Genomic DNA, 19,616 nt, shown 5'->3' with positions numbered 1-19,616 from the left:
TCAGCTAGTTGCACTAATTGGACTTCTAGAAGACAACTTCCTGGAAAAACATTAGATCCATTAGGAAGAAGCATCAAAACCAGCTACTGAGAATGATGTATTGGAATTGGTAAATGAAGACAAATGAATGAGGCATTGGAGGCTTCCTGTAAGAGAGCCTGCTGAGAGTGGAGCTGACAGCATGGGCTCTGTTCCTCCTGGGAACTCCAGGATGCAGGGAATACATTGTCAGACTTGCAGAGCAGCTCCCAGAGGTGTCCCTGCTGCTCTGGATCCATGTGAAGTGATGTTTTCAAAATGATGACTCAAGTAAAATTGGAGCTGCTTCAGTCTTTGTATTCAGCTTTAGGTGAAGAAGTAGAGATTTCTTCCTGAGGTTGTTTACATGCAAGAGTGCATCTGCTGTTCAAAAGAAGAGTTTTTTCAGGAGTTGAGTTAGGTGGCTCAGTGGTAAAGAATCCTCCTGCCAATGCAGGAGACATGGGTTTGATCCCCATTCCAGGAAGATCCTACATGCCTCAGAATAACTAAGCCTCTGTGCCACAACTATTGAGCCCATGCTCTAGAGCCCGGGAACTGTGAATACTGATCCCATACACCACAGCTACTGAAGCCCATGCACCTGGAGTCTGTGCTCTGCAACAAGAGAAGCTACCACAATGAGAAGCCCATGTGGCAGAGTAACTCGCCACAACTAGAGAAAAGCCTGTGCAGCAGCGAGGACCCAGCACAGCCAAAAATAAGTGTCTTTTAAAAGTTAAGTTAAAAAGAAAAATGTTATAAATGACTCCAATTTACTGTTTATTAAAGATAGTTTTATTTTGCTGCGTTGCACATAGTGCCAGATCTTAGTTCCCTGACTGAGGATCAAATCTGTTCCCCTCTGCAGTGGAAGCACAGAGTCCTAACCACTGGACTGCCAGGGAAGTCTCAAAGGTAGTTATTTTAAAAAGGACTTAAAATGTTGAAGACCTGAGTGAACTTCATTGAGAATTGGAAGATCACATGAAAACATGAATGTGCATTGACAAAGTATGGATTCAAAGCAGAAATTCATCTTAGAAAAATATGAGGTTATAAATGCTTCATTAATGATGTTTCATCAGTATTATAATTTGAATCCTCAAGCATAATTATAGACTAAAACAGCAATATCTATATAAATGAGTTTATATCAATATCTGTATAAATTTTTAAATACATGATATGAAAAAATGTTGGCTGGATTTAAAATTCACTCATATAATGGGACTTCCCTGATCAAGGAACTAGATTCTGTGTGTTGCAACTAAGAGCAAAGATCCTGCATATTGCACCTAAGACCCAGTGTAGCCAAATAAATACTAAAAACAGGAAACCAAAATTCAGTCATATTATCAAAAAAACTCAGATTTGTTAGTAAGGGAGAATCATCATACGCTTGAAGTAAAACAGAAACATCTGAGCCATTCAAATTCTCAGTACTGGCAAGAAAGCAGTTTCTATCAAGTATAGCAATATGCCATTTGCTTCTACCTTCTTGTCCAAATAGTTTCTCAGTGATGGTGACAGTCCATTTGAAGAGGTTATTATTTAAAAATCCTAATCAGGAATCGCATGGAGACATTTCAGTATAATATCAGTATGAAAACTAATACTAAAAGTCCTGAGCACGCTAAGATTTCAGGACCACTTGACTCATTTTGTTACTTGGCAAAATGTATTTTGTACCATTGCCCTTGATTAAAGAGTGCACCTTGGAAGTTCAAGTCCATTGACAGAATGGCTCCACTTTCGAAGTCTGTGCAGTACAACTGAAAATATACTAGATCTTGCAAGGTGGCCATGCTCACTGCTCTACCACCAACACTGAAATACACTAAATCTTTGCATGACATTGTCTGCTTTGTCCAGAGTACCTGCAGATAAGACCCAGAAGTACTGATATGAATATATATGGGCTTCCCATATATATTGAGTAGGTCAGTGGTAAAGAATCCACCTGCCAGTGCAGGAGATACAGGAGACTGGGGTTCGATCTCTGGGTCGGGATGATTCCCTGAAGGAAATGGCAACCTACTCCAGTATTCTTGCCTGAAAAATCCCACGGAGAAGCCTGGGGGCTACTGTCCACAGGATCACAAAAAGACTTTAGTGCCTGAACAACGACGACGACTACTCATATAAAACCATAGATTTTGTGGAATATTCACTGAAGATGACCACCTTAGTAGTAGTATGGAACGGGAAATCATGTGTTTGAAATTACTATCAAGACACACGGCATGTGACAACTACTCTTTGTCTAAGAAAAAAAGTTGTGGCACCCAGGTCACGTCCACCATATTGGTTCTTCACTTTTTGGTCAGCCTTTTCTTCTGGTTATACTAAGAAACAATACTGAAGATAAAATCTATAATCTCCTGCCCTTGAGACTGCGCTGATATGTGCGAATACCTGTTGGAACCCAAGGGACTGAAGGATCGTTACACCACTCTAAGGACCAGATTATTAATGGGCATGACCCAGTTGGCATACACAAAGAAGGCTTATCAGTTAACATGGAAATATGTGAACTAAATGATGACTATAGTCATGAAAGATCAAGAACCTCCCCCGGAGACTGGAGACAGTCAGTCTGAAGACTCAGAGTCTGAAAATGGATGCTGTACTATGGAAACTTGCAAAGGTCAACTTCTCACAGGACCCAGAAGTGATAGTTTACATCTGATAACTTGGGCAGTACTGATGCCAGCTGCATCAGAAATGATACCAGGCTCATTCAGTTTGGTGACAGACAGCTGAGGCTAGATGTAAGTCTGATCTTTGGATTGGGATCCTGAGTTGAAAATATCACTTGAGGGTTTTGAAAAATATGAATAGTATAGAATAAAAACCTCCTAAGGAACATTTTATGAAATTAAAAGATTACATTGAACTTCTTATAATTTTATTTATTATTTATTACTGGCTGTGCTGAGTCTTCATTGGTTTTGCTTGGGCTTTCTCTGGTTGTGGTAAGCAGGGGCTACTCTGTACTGCAGTGTACTGGCTTCCATCTCAGTGGCTTCTCTTGTTGCGGAGCACAGGGTGTGGGGCACTCGGGCTTCACTAGTTCCAGCTCTCGGGCTCTAGAGCACAGGCTCAGTAGTTGTGGCTCACAGGCTCAGTTGCTCCTCAGCACTTGGGATTTTCCCAGATCAGGGATAGAGCTCGTGTCTCCTGCATTGGCAGGCAGACTCTTTACCACTGAGCCACCAGGGAAGCTCCTCCACTGAACTTTCTAGAAGAGAAAAGCTAGTTGCTTAAGACCCCTGATATTATGCAAACTGTCAAGGAGCCACTAAGATTGGATTTGTGGTCCCAGTTGAGTGTTCAGTATGCATCACAGCTCAGGAGGTTTTCTGGATTATATATCTGGGACACAAGTTGGAGAGTTTGGTTGATCTTCCTATCCTACTGATGACTTGGGTATACTGGAATTCCTAATTGATCCAAATGCAAGTCTGTGCTGTTAGAAGTTGATTGCTGTTTCCAGCCACCATGGAGAGGTAGAGGGGGGTACTGTTTGGCTTTTTCAAGAAGAAAATATGATGGAAAATGGTATTATTATTTAACATTTTATTTTGTATTGGTTGTTGTTGTTCAGTTGCTCGGTTGTGTCCAACTCTTTGCGACCCCATGGACTGCAGCACGCCAGGCTTCCCTGTCCTTCACTATCTCCTGCAGTTTCCTGAAACTCATGTCCGTTGAGTCGGTGATGCCATCCAAGCATCTCATCCTCTGTTGCCCCCTTTTCCTCCTGCCCTCAGTCTTTCCCACCATCAGCGTCTTTTCAATGAGTCAGCTCTTTGCATCAGATGGTCAAAGTATTGGAGCTTCAGCATCAGTCAGTGAATATTCAGGGTTGATTTCCTTTAGGGTTGACTGGTTTGATCTCCTTGCTATCTGAGGGACTCTCAAGAGTCTTCTCTAGTACCACAGTTCAAAACATTAATTCTCTGGCCCTCAGCATTCTTTATGGTCCAACTCTCACATCCATACATGACCAATGGAAAAACTAGTTTTGACTACACAGACCTTTGTCAGCAAATGATGTCTCTGCCTTTTAATACACTGTCTAGGTTTGTCATAGCTTACCTTCCAAGGAGTAAGTGTCATTTAATGTCATGGCTGCAGTCACCCTCCACAGTGATTTTGGAGACCAAGAAAATAAAGTCTCTCACTGTTTCCATTGTTTCCCCATCTATTTGCCATGAAGTGATGGGACTGGATGCCATGATCTTAGTTTTTTGAATGTTGAGTTTTAAGCCAGCTTTTTCACTTTCCTCTTTCACCTTCATCAAGAGACTCTTTAGTTCCTCTTCTCTTTCTGCCATTAGAGTCATCTGCATATCTGTGGTTATTGATATTTCTTCCCCAGCAATCTTGATTCCAGCTTGTGCTTCATCCAGCCTGGCATTTCGCATGATGTACTCTGTATATAAGTTAAATAAACAAGTTGATAATAGACAGCCTTGACATATTCCTTCTCCAATTTTGAATCAGTCTGTTGTTCCTGTCTGGGTCTAACTGTTGCTTCTTGCCTGCATACAGGCTTCTCAGGAGGCAGGTAACATGGTCTGGTATTCCCATCTAAGAATTTTCCAGTTTGTTGTGATCTACACAGTCAAAGACTTTAGTGTAGTCAATGAGGCAGAAATAGATGTTTTTCTGGAATTCTGTTACTTTTTCTATGATGTAATAGATGTTGGCAATTTGACCTCTGGTTCCTCTGCCTTTTCTAAATCCAGCTTTTACATGTGGAAGTTCTCAGTTCACGTACAGTTGAAGCCTCACTTTTAGAATTTTGAGCATTGACTTTACTAGGGTGTGAGATGTGTTCAATTATGCAGTAGTTTGAACATAATGTTTGGCAGTGCCCTTCTTTGGGATTGGAATGAAAACTTACCTTTTCTAGTCCTATGGCCACTACTAAGTTTTCCAAATTTGCTGGCATACTGAGTGCAGCACTTTCACAGCATCACCTTTTAGGATTTGAAATAGCTATTTCAAATAGCTCAGGAATTCCATCTCCTCCACTAGCTTTGTTCATACTGATGCTTCCTAAGGCCCACTTGACTTCCTACTCCAGGATATCTGGCTCTAGGTGAGTGACCACACCATCGTGGTTATCTGGGTCATTAAGACCTTTTCTGACAGTCCTTCTGTGTATTCTTGCCACCTCTTCTTAATCTTTTCTTTTTCTTCTTTTAGGTCCTTGCCATTTCTGTCCTTTATTGTGCCCATTTTGCATGAAATGTTCCCTTGGTATCGCTAATTTTCTTGAAGAGATCTCTAGTTTTTCCCGTTCTATTGTTGTTTTGTATTTCTTTGCATTGTTCACTTAGGCTTTCTTATCTCTCCGTGCTATGCTTTGGAACTCTGCACTCAGATGGGTGTGTCTTTCCCTTTCTCCTTTGTATTGGAGCGTAGCCGAGCACACTGTTGTGATAGTTTCAGGTGGACAGCAAAGGGACTCAGCCATACATATACATGTGTCCACTCTCCCCCAAACTCCTTTCCCATCCAGGCTGCCACATGACATTGTAGGCCCTTGTTGGCTATCTATTTTAAATATAGCAGTGTGTACATGTCCATCCCAAACTCATTATCCCTCCCCACCAGCAACCATAAGCTCATTTGGAAAATGGTATTACTTTGATGACTGTAGTGTAAAGTGCATCTGAAGGCCAAACAGTGTTGAAAGCAGTCTGTGTCCTCTTCTGCCAGAGATAAGCAGCTTTCAGTGGGACTGGTGTTTTTCCCCAAGCATCCCATTCAGAAAGTGATGAGATAGCAGTGGTGCTGACAGCGTTTCAGGGAATGGACGTGTGCCCCGACTAATGCTAGTCCCTGCAGCCACAGGGAGACGTCTGTGCGGGTGTCTGTCGAAGCCGTGCGCTTATCCACCCGTCACACAGACATCTGAGATCAGGAGTTTCAGATAACCGAATGCAAATCCTTCATCCAACTTTTAATTTGTGCAGAATGTGAAGTGAGACACAGTGAAAAAGCATTAATAGGGTTGTCTCTTAATCCATGTATAGTGCTCAACTGTGATTTACAGGTATACTGGAATGTCAGAACAAGATTACATTGATAGTTCATAATTTCATTTTAAAAGGTTGAAAGAACATTTGAGGATTGTATAGACTCTGTGGACTGTTTTTCCTAATGCACTGTAGCTTACATTTCTGAAAGAGTAGATAACAGGATGAGCATTTTCCAGTGAGCTCCCAGCCTCCTCCACTGTGCCCTGGGGTCCAGTCCAGGTCCAGGTGCTTAATGCTGAGATGGAGGGGAGAGAGGTTGTCGAGCACTGCTCTGAGGTTGGCTGGCCTTTTCTGGCTCCCTGTCACTGTTGATGCTTGACCTACCTCCTCTCTGTGCTCCTGTGTGTGTGTATTAGTTCTTTTGAGAGCATCCTCCTAGAGTGACTTTTGTACACGTTTCTCCTGTCTGATATGCTGAGCTCTTTTAGGGTAGGAATCTAGTATATGCTTGACATCCCAGTGGCTGTTACCTAGGAAGCAGTTTCTATGGTGACTGCCTCAAGTACTATCCAGTGTTTGTAATTTTCCTCCTATTCAGTGTGAGTGGGCTTCCTTGATAGCTAGTTGGTCAAGAATCTGCCTGCAATGCAGGAGACCCCAGTTTGATTCCCAGGTTGGGAAGATCTGCTGGAGAAGGGATAGGCTACCCACTCCAGTATTCTTGGGCTTCCCTTGTGGCTCAGCTGGTAAAGAATCCGCCTGCAGTGCAGGAGAGCTGGGTTCAATCCCTGGGTTGGGAAGATCCCCTGGAGAAGGGAAAGGCTACCCAATCCAGTATTCTGGCCTAGAGAATTCCATGGACTGTATAGGGGGTCACAAAGAGTTAGACACGACTGAGTGACTTTCACTTTCAGCGTGAGTGGATTCTCACATGTGTCACTGCGTAGAATATGTTTTGGGCAAAGTTGGAAAAAAGAAATGACTCAATAACTTTGGGGGTGGGGAGTGGCGGTGACGGTGAATAAAGACCAGTGGAAAAGACGACAACCCCAAGCATCCTCCACCTTTCGAACCCCAGAAACCTACTTCGCAAGCAGGAAGGAGGGTAGCTTATCAAGGCTGTGGTGCCATCTTGTGGCTATTTGTTGGATCACAACAGAATTTTGCCTTTTATTCTCAGTGATTGGCTGTTTTGAAGTTTCAACATTTAAAAAACGAGGACCCTTCATTTGCAGTCCCTTTTACAATTTGTTTGGTAACAGCTTTATTGGTTTATAATCCACATACCATAGAATTGACTCACTGGATGTGTATAGTGTCTGATTTTTAGTATACCCATTACAAACCATCATCACAATTTTAGAATATTTTTATCCCCCCCAAAGAGCCTGCACCCTTATTTACTGTCCCCAGTCCGCACGTTTGCCCCCTGCTTCCAGATACATCTGTTCTGGGCTTCTCCTGTAAATGGAGTCACACTGCATGCACCCCGTGTCTGCCTGCTTTCAGTTAGTATGTCTTCAGGGCTCACCCACGTCGTGACATCAGTGCTTCCTCCTTTCAGCAGCTGAATTGCTACTCTGCCGGGTCTGCCGTAATTTGTTCAATTGATGAATACTTGGTTGGGTTTGTTTGGGGCTTCCCTGATGGCTCAGTTGGTGAACAATCTGTACTTTTTGGCTCTTTGGAACAAACACTGCCGTGAACATTTGTGTACAGGTTCTGAGTGGGAATGTTGTCATTTCCTTTTGATATATACCTAGGAGTGGACTTGGTAAAAATGGCAACTTAATGACTTAATTTTTGGTAACTGCCAAACTGTTTTCCAAAATGGTTATGCCAATTCATATTCACACCAGCAGTGTATTAGAGTCCTGATATAATTGTAGTTTTGTGTATTTCCAGAAAACTCATAACAGGCTTTGAATTCAGGAAAGCTTTTTTCAGTTTTAGCTAGAAGTTATTTAAGTATACCATGATGTGCTAATTACTGAAAAAAAATTACATCATCCAGAGGTGTTACGTACTTCTAGAATTTATGTGTGTATGTATATACATACTTATAATTTGAAAAAATCAATTTTTAACCACATGGACATTTTTCTAGGTCAGTATTGGCAGTGTCTTATGAATTTGTGTCACTGCAGTACCTACAGACATCAGGGGAAAGACATGAGTGTATCAGATGCTTTTGACTTCTCAGTGTACACAGGGCTCAGACCAGGGAGGACCCTGCAGCCCTCAGACTGGGGGCTTCTAGCTTAGCCTTTAGTTTTCTTGCCTAAAAAGCTAAATTACTGTTAGTTTTGGTTAAGACAATAATTTTTCCAATTTTTTAAAATTCTTATTTTTAAAAAGCACTTACTGAAAATGACCGAGACAGCCAGTCACCACTGAAGAACCCTCTGTTGTCGACGTCAAGACCCCTGGTTTTCGGCAAGTCCAATGGTACGTACCTCTTTTCGTTCTTCTGACCAGGCACACCACTGCAGTCTTTCAGAATGGATTTCACAGCTCTTCTTGGAAGCAGAGCGTCTCTTCCTCTCCCTCCTAGGAGCAGATACTGAGACCACTGCTTCAGAGGCCAAAACCTTGCAAGGTGCAGTGTACTGGGTGACTGCCCTCAATCCTCCCATGTTTATTCCTTTAATATTGCAGGGGTTGTCCTATAACAAGAGGTCACTCAGCTGTCATCATCTGTTTGTGGCCACTTTTTGTGCAAGACCTTTGAACAAGATTGATCTCTGCTTTTCAGTTTGTATGTGGTATTTGCTTAGTGGAGTCCCTCATCCCTTCACCACTCCTTTCCATTTTCTTTTTGTTTCCATGGAATTTACTTCAGTTCAGTCACTCAGTCGCGTCTGACTCTCTGCGACCCCATGGACTGCAGCACACCAGGCCTCCCTGTCCATCAACTCCCAGAGCTTACTCAAACTCATATCCATTGTGTTGGTGATGCCATACAACCATCTCATCCTTTCGTTCCTTTCTCCTCCCACCTTCAGTCTTTCCCAGCATCAGGGTCTTTTCCAATGAGTGGCTAAAGTATTGGAGTTTCAGCTTCAGCATGTCCTTCAGTGAATACTGAGGACTGATTTCCTTTAGGATTGACTGGTTGCCTCTCCTTGCAGTCCAAGACACTCTCAAGAGTCTTCTCCAACACCACAGTTCAAAAGCAGCAATTCTAAGGCGTTCAGCTTTCTTTACAGTCCCAACTCTCACATCCATACATGACCACTGGAAAAACCGTTTCTTTGACTAAACAGACCTTTGTTAGCAAAATAATGTCTCTGCTTTTGAATATGCTGTCTAGGTTAGTCATAGCTTTTCTTCCAAGGAGCAAGTATCTTTTAATTTCATGGCTGCAGTCACCATCTGCAGTGATTTTGGAGCCCAAGAAAATAGTCTCTCACTGTTTCCATTGTTTCCCCATCTATTTGCCAAGAAGTGATGGGACCAGATGCCATGATCTTAATTTTTTGAATGTTGAGTTTTAAGCCAGCTTTTTCACTCTCCTCTTTCACTTTCATCAAGAGGACTTTAGTTCTTCTTTGCTTTCTGCCTTTAGGGTGGTGTCATTTGCATATCTGAGGTTATTGGTATTTCTCCCAGCAATCTTCATTCTAGCTTGTGCTTCATCCAGCCTGGCATTTCACATGATGTACTCTGCATATAAATTAAATAAAGCAGGGTGACAACATACAGCCTTGACATACTCCTTTCCGAATTTGGAACCAATGTGTTGTTCCATGTCCAGTTAACTGTTGCTTCTTGACCTGTATACATATTTCTCAGGAGGCAGGTCAGGTGATCTGATATTCCCATCTCTACGAGTTTTCCGTGTTGTGATTCAGTGAAAGGCTTTGATGTAGTCAGTAAAGCAAAAGTAGATGTTTTTCTGGAACTCTTGCATTTTCAATGATCCAACTGATGTTGGCAATTTGATCTCTGGTTCTGCCTTTTCTAAATCCAGCTTGAACATCTGGAAATTCAGAGTGAATGTACAGTTGAAGCCTGGCATGGAGAATTTTGAGCATTACTTAGGTAGCATGTGAGATGGATGCAATTGTGCAATAGTTTGAGCATTCTTTGGCATTGCCTTTGGGATTGGGATGAAAACTGACCTTTTCTAGTCCTGTGGCCACTACTAAGTTTTCCAAATTTGCTGACATATTGAGTGCAGCACTTTCACAGCATCATCTTTTAGGATCTGAAATAGCTCAACTGGAATTCCATCCCCTCCACTAGCTTTGTTCGTAGTGATGCTTCCTAAGGCCCACTTGAGTTCGAATCTCAGGATGTCTGGCTCTAGGTGAGTGGTCACACCATCGTGGTTCTCTGGGTAATAAAAATCTTTTTTGTATAGTTCTTCTGTGTATTCTTGCCACCTCTTCTTTAGTTATCTTCTGCTCCTGTTAGATCTGTACCATTTCTGCCCTTTATTGTGCTCATTTTTGCATGAAATATTCCCTTGGTATCTCTTTAATATTTTTTACTTAGACTGAAATCTGTATTCTTTCCTTTGTCTCAAGGTGATACAATTGATTATCAGAAACAGCTGAAGCAGATGATTAAAGATTTGGCCAAAGAGAAAGACAAAACTGAGAAAGAGTTGCCCAAAATGAGCCAGGTATGGACTTTATTCTGTGCAGAGAATTTACTACTTTAGCAAGTGATGTGTTCAGTGGTAAGCTTTTTAATGAAGCCGGACTCCCACCTTACCTCCTAAGCTATAATCAAAGGATCTTTAAGACATTTTAAACATTGTGACATTTAAATAGGAAATATTTAAATTGTGATCCAGTCAGCTATTCACATGTTCAGCACTCTTCAGAACAGGGTGCTAGCACACATTTCATATCCTCAGTTTCTGTATCAAACTCATTTACCAGGTTGTGATGTAGATTCATTCCCTGGAGCAGTAGAAGCTATTAGGGAGACTGTGGACACAGAATTTTTCATATAAAAAGTGTAGTTTCCTGAAAATCACCGACTACATATTACAATGTACTGATATGGCTTCAAGTTCAGACCCCAGGAGTGGGGTTTAGCAGTTTTCTTCTTGGTCATGAAACAGTGTTGCCCCACTCTGAGTGGCTTTCAAACATTCATTCTACTCTCTGGATGTAATGTTAAACTTCAGTGTGTCAGTTGTACCTCAGCTATCATGGATATTCCTCTTGAACCTTAAATGCTAAATTAGTAGCTCAAACCATTTTCCTGTTCCTAGAGTGACCTGGAAGCTGAGTCCCACCTCTACTGTGACAAAGATTCTCAATTTGGGCAGGAGTGTGTGTAGCCTGAGAGCACACAAGGCATCACTGTTGGTATTTCCACCAGATTAACAAGTCTAATTTTTTATTATTTCAGTCCTAATATTTAGGCTGTTTCCAAACTTTTTTCTGCTAAAAACCCTAGCCTTCGCACCCTCATAAAACACATCTCTACACACAGCTTCTGAATATATTCTCACAAGTTGTTTTCCTGGGTTGAAGGGTATAACATTTTTAATAGCTGCTGTAAAGACAGCTTAAGTCTACACGGTGTGTGGAAATCCCCTGGACTTGGTGAGTCTTCAAGGACAAAGAATAGCTATTATTTTCTGCTTCAAGAAGTACTGTGTGGTTTTGATCAGAGAACTAAGTGTAAATTTTTAAAACAAAAAACATATTCTAGTTATATTCAGACTTTTTCCTCCTCACATTTCCAGAGAGAGTTTATTCAGTTCTGTAAGACTTTGTACAGTATGTTCCACGAAGACCCGGAAGAGAATGACCTGTACCAAGCCATCGCCACAGTAACGACGCTGCTGCTGCAGATTGGGGAGGTGGGGCAGCGCGGCAGCAGCTCTGGGAGCGGCTCCCAGGAAGGCGGGGAGGAGCTGCAGGCCTCGGCTCCTTCCCCCTCTTCTGAGCAGGACTTGGTGTTTGCCGAGACTGACACAGGGCAGAGTCCTCAGGCGTCCCAGGCATTTCCTGAGGAGGCACAAGGGGACTGGACTGTCTCCCTTGAACATATTTTAGCCTCACTTCTGACTGAACAGTCACTAGTCAACTTTTTTGAAAAGCCACTGGACATTAAATCCAAACTTGAAAACGCCAAGCTCAATCAGTACAGCCTCAAGACTTGTGAAATGAGCCGCCAGTCACAGCCTGAGCTCAAGCTGAGCAGCCCCTAGGACAGCGGTTGGCTGAGACCCATCTCCATACCAAAGCAGAGACCAGGTCCCTGGGTGTGGTAAGCCCGGGAAGCCAGGTTTGTCTGGCTCACCGTGAGGCTTTACAAGCTGGGTACACACTGTGGCTGGGGGGCACTGATGCGACACCCAGCATTTGTTTAGACACTGTCAGTGCTAGAGCTAGTGTTCTGTTCTCAGTTGGAAGCTAAAAAAAGTGAGAGATGTCTGATACTAACCAAGTTGAGAGAAGCCCAAGCACTCATCCTTCACTTGAACGGGAGGGACAGAGTTCACTTTTAAGATTTGAGAGCCACTATCTGTGCAATTGTATTTGGCTTTTTTTGCACTAATTTTGTTTCAATGCTGGTAATTGAAACCATGTTAATGTATTTGGTTGTATTCACTTTGTGTCCTTCCAAAAAATGTGTACAAACCACGCTTTCAATGTTGGCCTCCAAGTTTTTTTAAAAAACAAAATTTTGTACTGACTTGGTTTGTGTCTGTATCTTATTCAGTGTCTAAGGTTTGGACTGGAGACCCACCCCGCCCCCCCACGATGATCTTCACAGCATACACTCCAGGTAGCCTCCAACCCCACTACCCTCATCAATAGGGTTTCAAAAGGGCACCTCTTTATGCCATTTAATCCACATCAGTGATGAAACATAATCCCCGCAACACCTTGGTTTCAGGCTAAATTTAACATAACGTTTGTTCTTTTAAGAAAGGTTACCTCTGACCTTTAGCTACATGCGGAAATGGCAACCCACTCCAGTATTCTTGCCTGGAACATTCTAAGCACAGAGGAGCCCGGTGGGGTTGCAAGGAGTCAGACAGAACTGAACAACTGAGCACAAATCAGAAGTGAAAACACCTCATCGGATTACCAAATGGAGCTAAGAACGACAAACTGTACCTCTTTCATTAAATCTAAGACCCTCAAAAGCTTACCAGTTTAGTCTTTTAAAACTCCTGGGAGAAAGGGCCCAGGCATGGCAGCTGGGAAATGCTCTCCAGATGACCCTGTAACTGGGAAATGTTATAAGATACACAAGCCTTCTTTACCTCCAACTAGAAAAGGAAAATCAAGATGCAAAGGCAGTTCAATAACTTTATTGGACCATCAGCAATTAGTTCTCATCCACATTGACTGTCTGTAGATCTGCAAAAGAAGCGACAGCCGGTCACCTTCCACACACACCTCATCCCATGCTCACACAAGAACCTTTTCTGCAAGGGCTTAGGCAAGTATTATTGCAAGTATTATTCTGAATGACCTTTCCCAACCCAGATACAGACGTGTTCCGTATCCTTTTGCATTTTCCCACACCATAACACAACTTCAGAAAGGTTTACTAACTATGCCTCCTCTTACTTACATCCCTACTGAAAGGATCCAGAGATACAAGTAAATAGTGTTTGTTGAACAAATGAACTCTGGTTATAATAGGGCCAAGGATTTAAAAATTAAGTAGACCTTACTTTTGAAGGTGGTGACGGGCACGTAGGTAACCAAAGTATAGAGCTTGTTTGGCGAGTCTTCGTCTTCATTACGTTTTCTGGACAACCGCACACGGATCCGGTATGGGACATTCCTGAAAAATACAAAACACAGGTGTCTTGGGATGTGGAGGTGGAAACGGCTAACCAATACAAAAATACTCCAGTATTCTTGCTTGGAGAGTCCCATGGACAGAGGAACCTGGCAGGGTCCATGGGGTCTCAAAAAGTTGGACATGATTGAGCATGCTTGGGATATACCTGTCTCAGCTGGCAGCCACCACTGCCACAGCAGTGACCTCAGCAGAAATGTCAGCCCCACGTGTAAATGTTGGCTATGGGAGCTATGTTAGATCCCAAGCAGCACTAGGTGAACACATGTGACTGTTAAACGTTCAGTTTCCCGGCCTCACGCACACAATCCTCCTCATGGCTCACCAACCTCCTCAGCAGCATCACAGCTGACTGCACCTGCTCCTCTGTTGACCCAAAACATCTCTCAGTTCATGGGACACCCCTCTCCCCATCTCAAGGGAGCCCACAAACAGCTTTCATTAGACACTCCCCGCCACGACAGCCCACTGCAGGGCTAAAGCTCAGGTCCCTATCGTTGCATCCACCCCAATGTTAAAAGACCACCCAGATGCAGACAGCACCCCCACCCTGCTCGTCTCAAACTCTCCAGTCCCACTTCTATCCTGGCCCCTTAACTGTCCTTTACAGTAACCCCCAAATCTGCCTACAAGCAGGACTTCTCAGCCTGAGCACCGCTGAGACCTGGCCGCACCATTTCTTGTATGCGTTGTGTGTGGTTGGCCACTCTGTGCACTGTGTAACCGCTAGGAGTCTCTGGCCTGTAGCCCACCCCCACTGTGGACACTGCTCTTCAGTCTAGAGAAAGCCAGACTCCACACCATGACCTACAAGGTCTGTCTGCTGCCCAACTCCATCCTCACTCACTGTTCTCAAATCACACTGTCTACTCCACTCTGACTGTTCCCAGGTCACGTCTGTTCTCTTTGTGTGATGCACTTACCTGACCTGCACACTGCTGACTCCTTCAGGTCTTAGCTCAACACCAGGTTAAAAGGCCTCCCCGCAGATGCTACCCTACTCCCTGAGCCATGGCTACGTGATCTTTTTCTTACACCTCGTGTGCGATAGCTCAGTGGAATGGTGAACTCTGTCTCATACCCAGACACTCCGTACCTGATCCCTTTGGCCCAGACGGCTTTGTTGAGCCTGGTGTCGATGCGCACATCTGGGGTTCCCATCTCCTTCATGGCAAACTTCCGGATTTCTTTGAGTGCCCTAGGGGCACGCTTCTTGAAACCCCTGAGATTCAAAAGTAAGTGAATGAAGTTGAGTACAAAATTAAATGAAACACACAATACAGCGTGTTTTCATAAAACAAATCTAAACTAAACCTCTAACAACACAGGAACAATTCTTCACCACTATGTCATGCCCACCAATTACACAATGGTAATCTTCTATGCACAATCTACTTTCAATAATGTAGAACAAGGATTCCGTCTATGATCCTTAAAAGATGCTAATATATACACTGGTCAACACTTTCTCTTTTTCTGATAAAGCAAAAATACCCTCAAGCTCTGATACCATCTGCCACAGAGAATATATAATCAAAGAATGTTAGAATATGCTTGAACACAAAGCACACAACACTGAAGTAAATACTATGTCATCAGGTTTCGGCAATCATTCAATACTAAATTAAAGGTCCCTTATTAACTTGGTCTATGATTAAAGACGGAGAAGGCAATAGCATCCCACTCCAGTACTGTTGCCTGGAAAATCCCATGGACGGAGGAGCCTGGTAGGCTGCAGTCCATGCGGTCGCTAAGAGTTGGACACAACGGAGCGACTTCACTTTCACGCATTGGAGAAGAAAATGGCGACCCACTCCAGTGTTCTTGCCTGGAAAATCCCAGGGACGGAGAAGCCTGGTGGGCTGCAGTCCATGGGGTCGCACAGAGTCGGACACAACTGAAGTGACTTAGCAGCAGCATGATTAAAGACAAGGGGCCTGGATGGACTGATTTCCTCTCAAAAAATGAAGGCAACAGTTAATGCTACGGATTTCTCAGCATGTGTCAGGCACGATTAACCTGCTGTTTAGAAACGGATACATAAATTCCTTAAATTTCGTGCTTTCAGTTAAATACAAAATGTGAGAAAGCAGAACTCTATTACTGGCTAAAATGATCAATCAGTTGGTTAAGTGAAAGCTATTCCAAGTGGGGCAGAGACCAAAAGTTAAACAGACTGTGAATGTTAAGAGCCACGTCAGTTACCATATCCGCCCCCTCCCCACTCTACCCCTCACCAGCCTCCTTGAACCCATCAAACAAGCTCACTTCATTCACTTAAATATTTAACCATACAGAAAAAAAATGCTACAAAGAAAAAACCAGAGAAAGGAGAGGAATAGGGAAGGGGGCTGCATGTTTAAGATGACCACAGATACTGAAGTCAAGATCCAAAGAGAAGGGCGCCTGTTTAGCTACCTGTGAGAAAAAGCATTATGGGGGTGGGTAAGACTAAGCTCAAACTGCTGCCCTGAATCAGGTACTTGCCAGCTATGATTAAGTAAGTGGCCAACCCATGTAGAATCATAGCAGAACTCTGGCCTCTTAAGATGGTAAGATGGAAAAAAAAAAAAGATGGTAAGATGGGAAGCCAGCCAATGGAGGGTCTGGGAGCAGACCCTCCAGGTGTTTGGAGTGGAGGAGGGAACCAGGAGCCCATCAAGGAAACAGTTCTTGTCTCCTTGGTGGTGGGAGGCAGTGTACTCAGGCCAAGGAAGGCAGACCCAAGAGGACATGCTCCCTTGCCAACAAAAAGGGAAGGCTGCAGGGAAACTGGAAAGTGTGTGAGTGGGTGGGGTGGGGTGGGGGGGCAGCATGGACACAGGGAGTTTGGTTCAGGGTTATGTAAAATGTGAAATGCCTATTAAAAAACTATGCATCTCAACAGCAGCTGGACATACGAGGCCCTAAAACTAGTTGCTATTACCAAGCATAGTTAGAGAAGGGCTGAGTTATGGACTCAATATAAGAGGATGGGATGTGAGGAGAAACAGATCAAGGAGGAGCAGCTGCAGAGGCAAGAAAGACACTAGAAAGTGAAATCCTACGGAGTAAAATGAATGAACAAAGAACTGCCAATTGTTGCCCATCAGGAACTAAAAACAACCCATTCATTTAGTACTGTGAAGGTCTTCACTTAGAGCTTTTGTAACAAAAATGCCTGAAAAACTCATCCACCCGCGATGGCTCAAACCCACTCTTCTAAAGTCCGGTTAACTGTGTGGCCTGTAAAACATCATCCTAGGATTTACTCTTCACCCTTTTCTCTCTGGATGCTTGTCTACCGCCTCCTCCTAGCTAGGAGGGCAGGATCTTTCGGTTTCCTGTTGAACCTGCAGACCCCAAGATACACTGATGTGCTCAATGTGCTCCCCACATGAATCCACCACGCCCCAAACAGAAAGACTCCATATACACAATACTCCCTGGATCACACATGATCAACACCTGGCCAGAAGTGCCAGGCCCAGTGGGGTGGCTGCCACATGTAGGTCCCTCACAAAATCAGCTGTCCAGATACACCCGACACCGACCAAGCCAGTCAAGAAATTTTTGCAGGGCAATGTTTGCTGTTAAAAAGAATCCAAACAGCAGCATTCAAGAAAAGATGCAGTCTCCAGTATCACTAGTGAGCACCATATGCAGAAAAGGGAAGAAAGGACTACAACCAGATCTCCAGAGACCAACACCAAGAACCCAGACATTGGAAATCACCCCCAATATTCCTGTGTATCGCCAACGCACGACGCACAACCTCCAGGTGTCCTCTCAGCAAACAACTCCACTGACACATCCTTTCCTGGTCTCTACAACGGTTTCACTCCCGGTATTACGACTTTCCCAGTGTCAGGATCCATCTGTGTGCATCAGGGAACTAAAGAAACCGCATCACAGCGTTCCTGTTATTGGCCAGTCCGGCTTCAATTAACTAGTGAACTTGACTACAAAGACCTAGACACATCAGCGTTCCCTCCTGCACAACCTTCAGGCCTTCCAGGGTTTTATTCAAAGACAAAGCAACGAGTGGACTGGTTTAATCACTGTATCTCCTCAAGTTGGCTCTCCCAGAAACCTTACCGTTTTACCTCCCGTTTCTAGGTATCAACCTCTGAGGTATTACCCTTTAAACCCTATAAACCTGAAACAGGGTCCATGGAAATAGACTTGAGCTTTCACAGCATTAATGCGTAATTTCTGGCCCACCCAGCCTTCAGGCTAGACAGATTCAGGGACCACCAGACCGTGATTTCGGGAGCCCCCAACAGCAGGGCCAGCGGCAGGCCGCAGGGGTACTCACACTCCATGGATGCGCTTGTGAATGTTGATGGTGTATTCTCTTGTCACCACCTCGTTGATGGCGGACCGGCCCTTCTTCTTCTCGCCGCCCTTCTTTGCGGGAGCCATCTAAACAAACCCAGGCGACAAAGCCGCTCAGGGAGAGTGCGTCAAACCTAAGTCAAGCCCTCCCTCCCGGCACGGCCTCACGCAGCCGCCCTCGGTACGGTTTCCGGGGACAGAAAGTCCGGCCAGGTCCCTGAAGCCCCAGGTCTGGGTAAACAAGCCGGCTACCCCGCGGCCCAAGTAGCCGTATCCCTTAGGTGCCGCCGCCCCGGAAACCCCTGCAGCTCGGGTTCCCCCAAGACTGGCCTCTCTCTCTCAGGCTCCGGGAGCCCTTAAATGCAGCGTACATTCCCGTGCGCCGGGGACGCGGGGTCCCAGGCCAGCTCAGGACAGAGCCTGCAGGCCTGGTCACCACAATCCAAGTAGAGGATGGCACCGGATTACTGCAGACCAAACTCAGCAGCCATACTCACCCTGCAGGGCCGGGGATGGAAAGGAAGAGCGCGAGGGATTGTGGGAGAAGGAAAGCAGCCTCGCAAGTACAACTTCCGGGTTACCTGGAGGCGGGGGAAGGAAGAGGCGCTGCAGTGACGCAAGCAGCGCGCGCCGGGGGGAAAAGGCGTGAAGGCCTCTGGGGCGGGGCCTCGGGCGTCCCGCTTTCTCTCGCAGCTTCCTCTCTCCGGTCTCCACCTCCTGCGCGCGAACGAGGGTGGGAGGGGCTTGCGGTTCGCGTTTAAGTCTTCAGAGAAAACGGGATCCTGGTCCCCAGGTGGAGTGGGGCAGGATAGGCAGAGAAAATGCTCTTCTGTTTTTCCCACTCGCCCAGTGATTCGGCCAGCATTGCCTGAACCTGTGAGCCTGGTTGGCAGCCCGGAGATGACCTACGCGCCTGCCGGCCTGGAGGGAGCCGGGAGCCTTTCCCGGCGGCAGCGATCAGCTAGCTGCAGAGATGCAGAGGGGCCTAGGCTAGGGGCGACGAGGGAGGCAGAGCAGAGGTGGGTTTGCACAAGAAGCGTTTCGAAATTAAAGCGCCAGTTTGTAACTGACTATATGAAATGTCAATTCAGTAGACAGTTATTGATAAAATCACCTTAGAAAGGAAGAGTGAAGTACTATGTACTGTCTATTATATTGGAGAAATCAATATGATTTCGTGACCTTAAATATGTTTTTAGCTCTATCACAACAAAATGACCCAATAACAGCAATGGAAGCAGCGCTTTTATCCAACACCTGGTGTAAAATAGGTACCTTGAAAATGATGCCAGGAGGTTAGGTGTGAGTTGACAGACTTCATGGCCAAGTCCCGGGTCCCCATGCCAAACCCACGGGTTCAGAACTCTGGACCTTCCGTCTGCTGATCAGAGGGGTGCCTTCTGCTGTATCTCCCCTATCCACATGATGTGTGCACAGGTCTCTGTGTGCACAGGTCTCCCAGACAGACACACAAACCCTGGTGCATCACTTATG

At 44.7% G+C, this 19,616-nt stretch overlaps 2 protein-coding genes across 8 annotated transcripts in view; one reads left to right on the top strand and one right to left on the bottom strand.

The window, feature by feature from the left end:
* The window catches only part of TBC1D8 (TBC1 domain family member 8), a 141,203-nt gene extending 128,507 nt beyond the window's left edge, over nucleotides 1-12,696 (top strand). For 4 of the 5 annotated variants that reach the window (XM_010809739.4, XM_024998791.2, XM_010809738.4 and 1 more), the window contains 3 exons: nucleotides 8,373-8,462; nucleotides 10,547-10,644; nucleotides 11,725-12,680. In XM_010809739.4, the coding sequence (XP_010808041.2) occupies nucleotides 8,373-8,462; nucleotides 10,547-10,644; nucleotides 11,725-12,192 (656 nt within the window). In that variant the 3' untranslated portion in view covers nucleotides 12,193-12,680. Of the gene's footprint in view, nucleotides 1-8,372; nucleotides 8,463-10,546; nucleotides 10,645-11,724 lie in introns of all 5 variants that reach the window. The other variant, NM_001206142.3, reaches the window with a different exon arrangement.
* A 593-nt stretch (nucleotides 12,697-13,289) lies between these two features.
* On the bottom strand, nucleotides 13,290-18,646 carry RPL31 (ribosomal protein L31). 3 transcript variants are annotated; one of them, XM_005212331.4, is made up of 5 exons: nucleotides 18,453-18,646; nucleotides 18,103-18,209; nucleotides 14,902-15,027; nucleotides 13,675-13,787; nucleotides 13,290-13,354 (listed from the first exon to the last, which is right to left on the bottom strand). In XM_005212331.4, exons 2-5 carry the CDS (start codon nucleotides 18,207-18,209, stop codon nucleotides 13,323-13,325), a joined length of 378 nt encoding a protein of 125 aa, XP_005212388.1. In that variant the 5' UTR covers nucleotides 18,453-18,646; the 3' UTR covers nucleotides 13,290-13,322. The 3 variants fall into 3 exon arrangements, with proteins under 3 accessions (XP_005212388.1, XP_024854617.1, NP_001020512.1); XM_024998849.2 differs by having other exon boundaries at nucleotides 18,494-18,646; NM_001025341.3 differs by having other exon boundaries at nucleotides 18,620-18,641.
* Nucleotides 18,647-19,616: the final 970 nt, after the last annotated feature.

The sequence above is a fragment of the Bos taurus genome, chromosome 11 (genome assembly GCF_002263795.3).
Source record: "Bos taurus isolate L1 Dominette 01449 registration number 42190680 breed Hereford chromosome 11, ARS-UCD2.0, whole genome shotgun sequence".
NCBI lineage: Eukaryota > Metazoa > Chordata > Mammalia > Artiodactyla > Bovidae > Bos > Bos taurus.
Note: the sequence above shows the minus strand (reverse complement) of the source record. Positions and strands in the feature narration are given on the sequence as shown.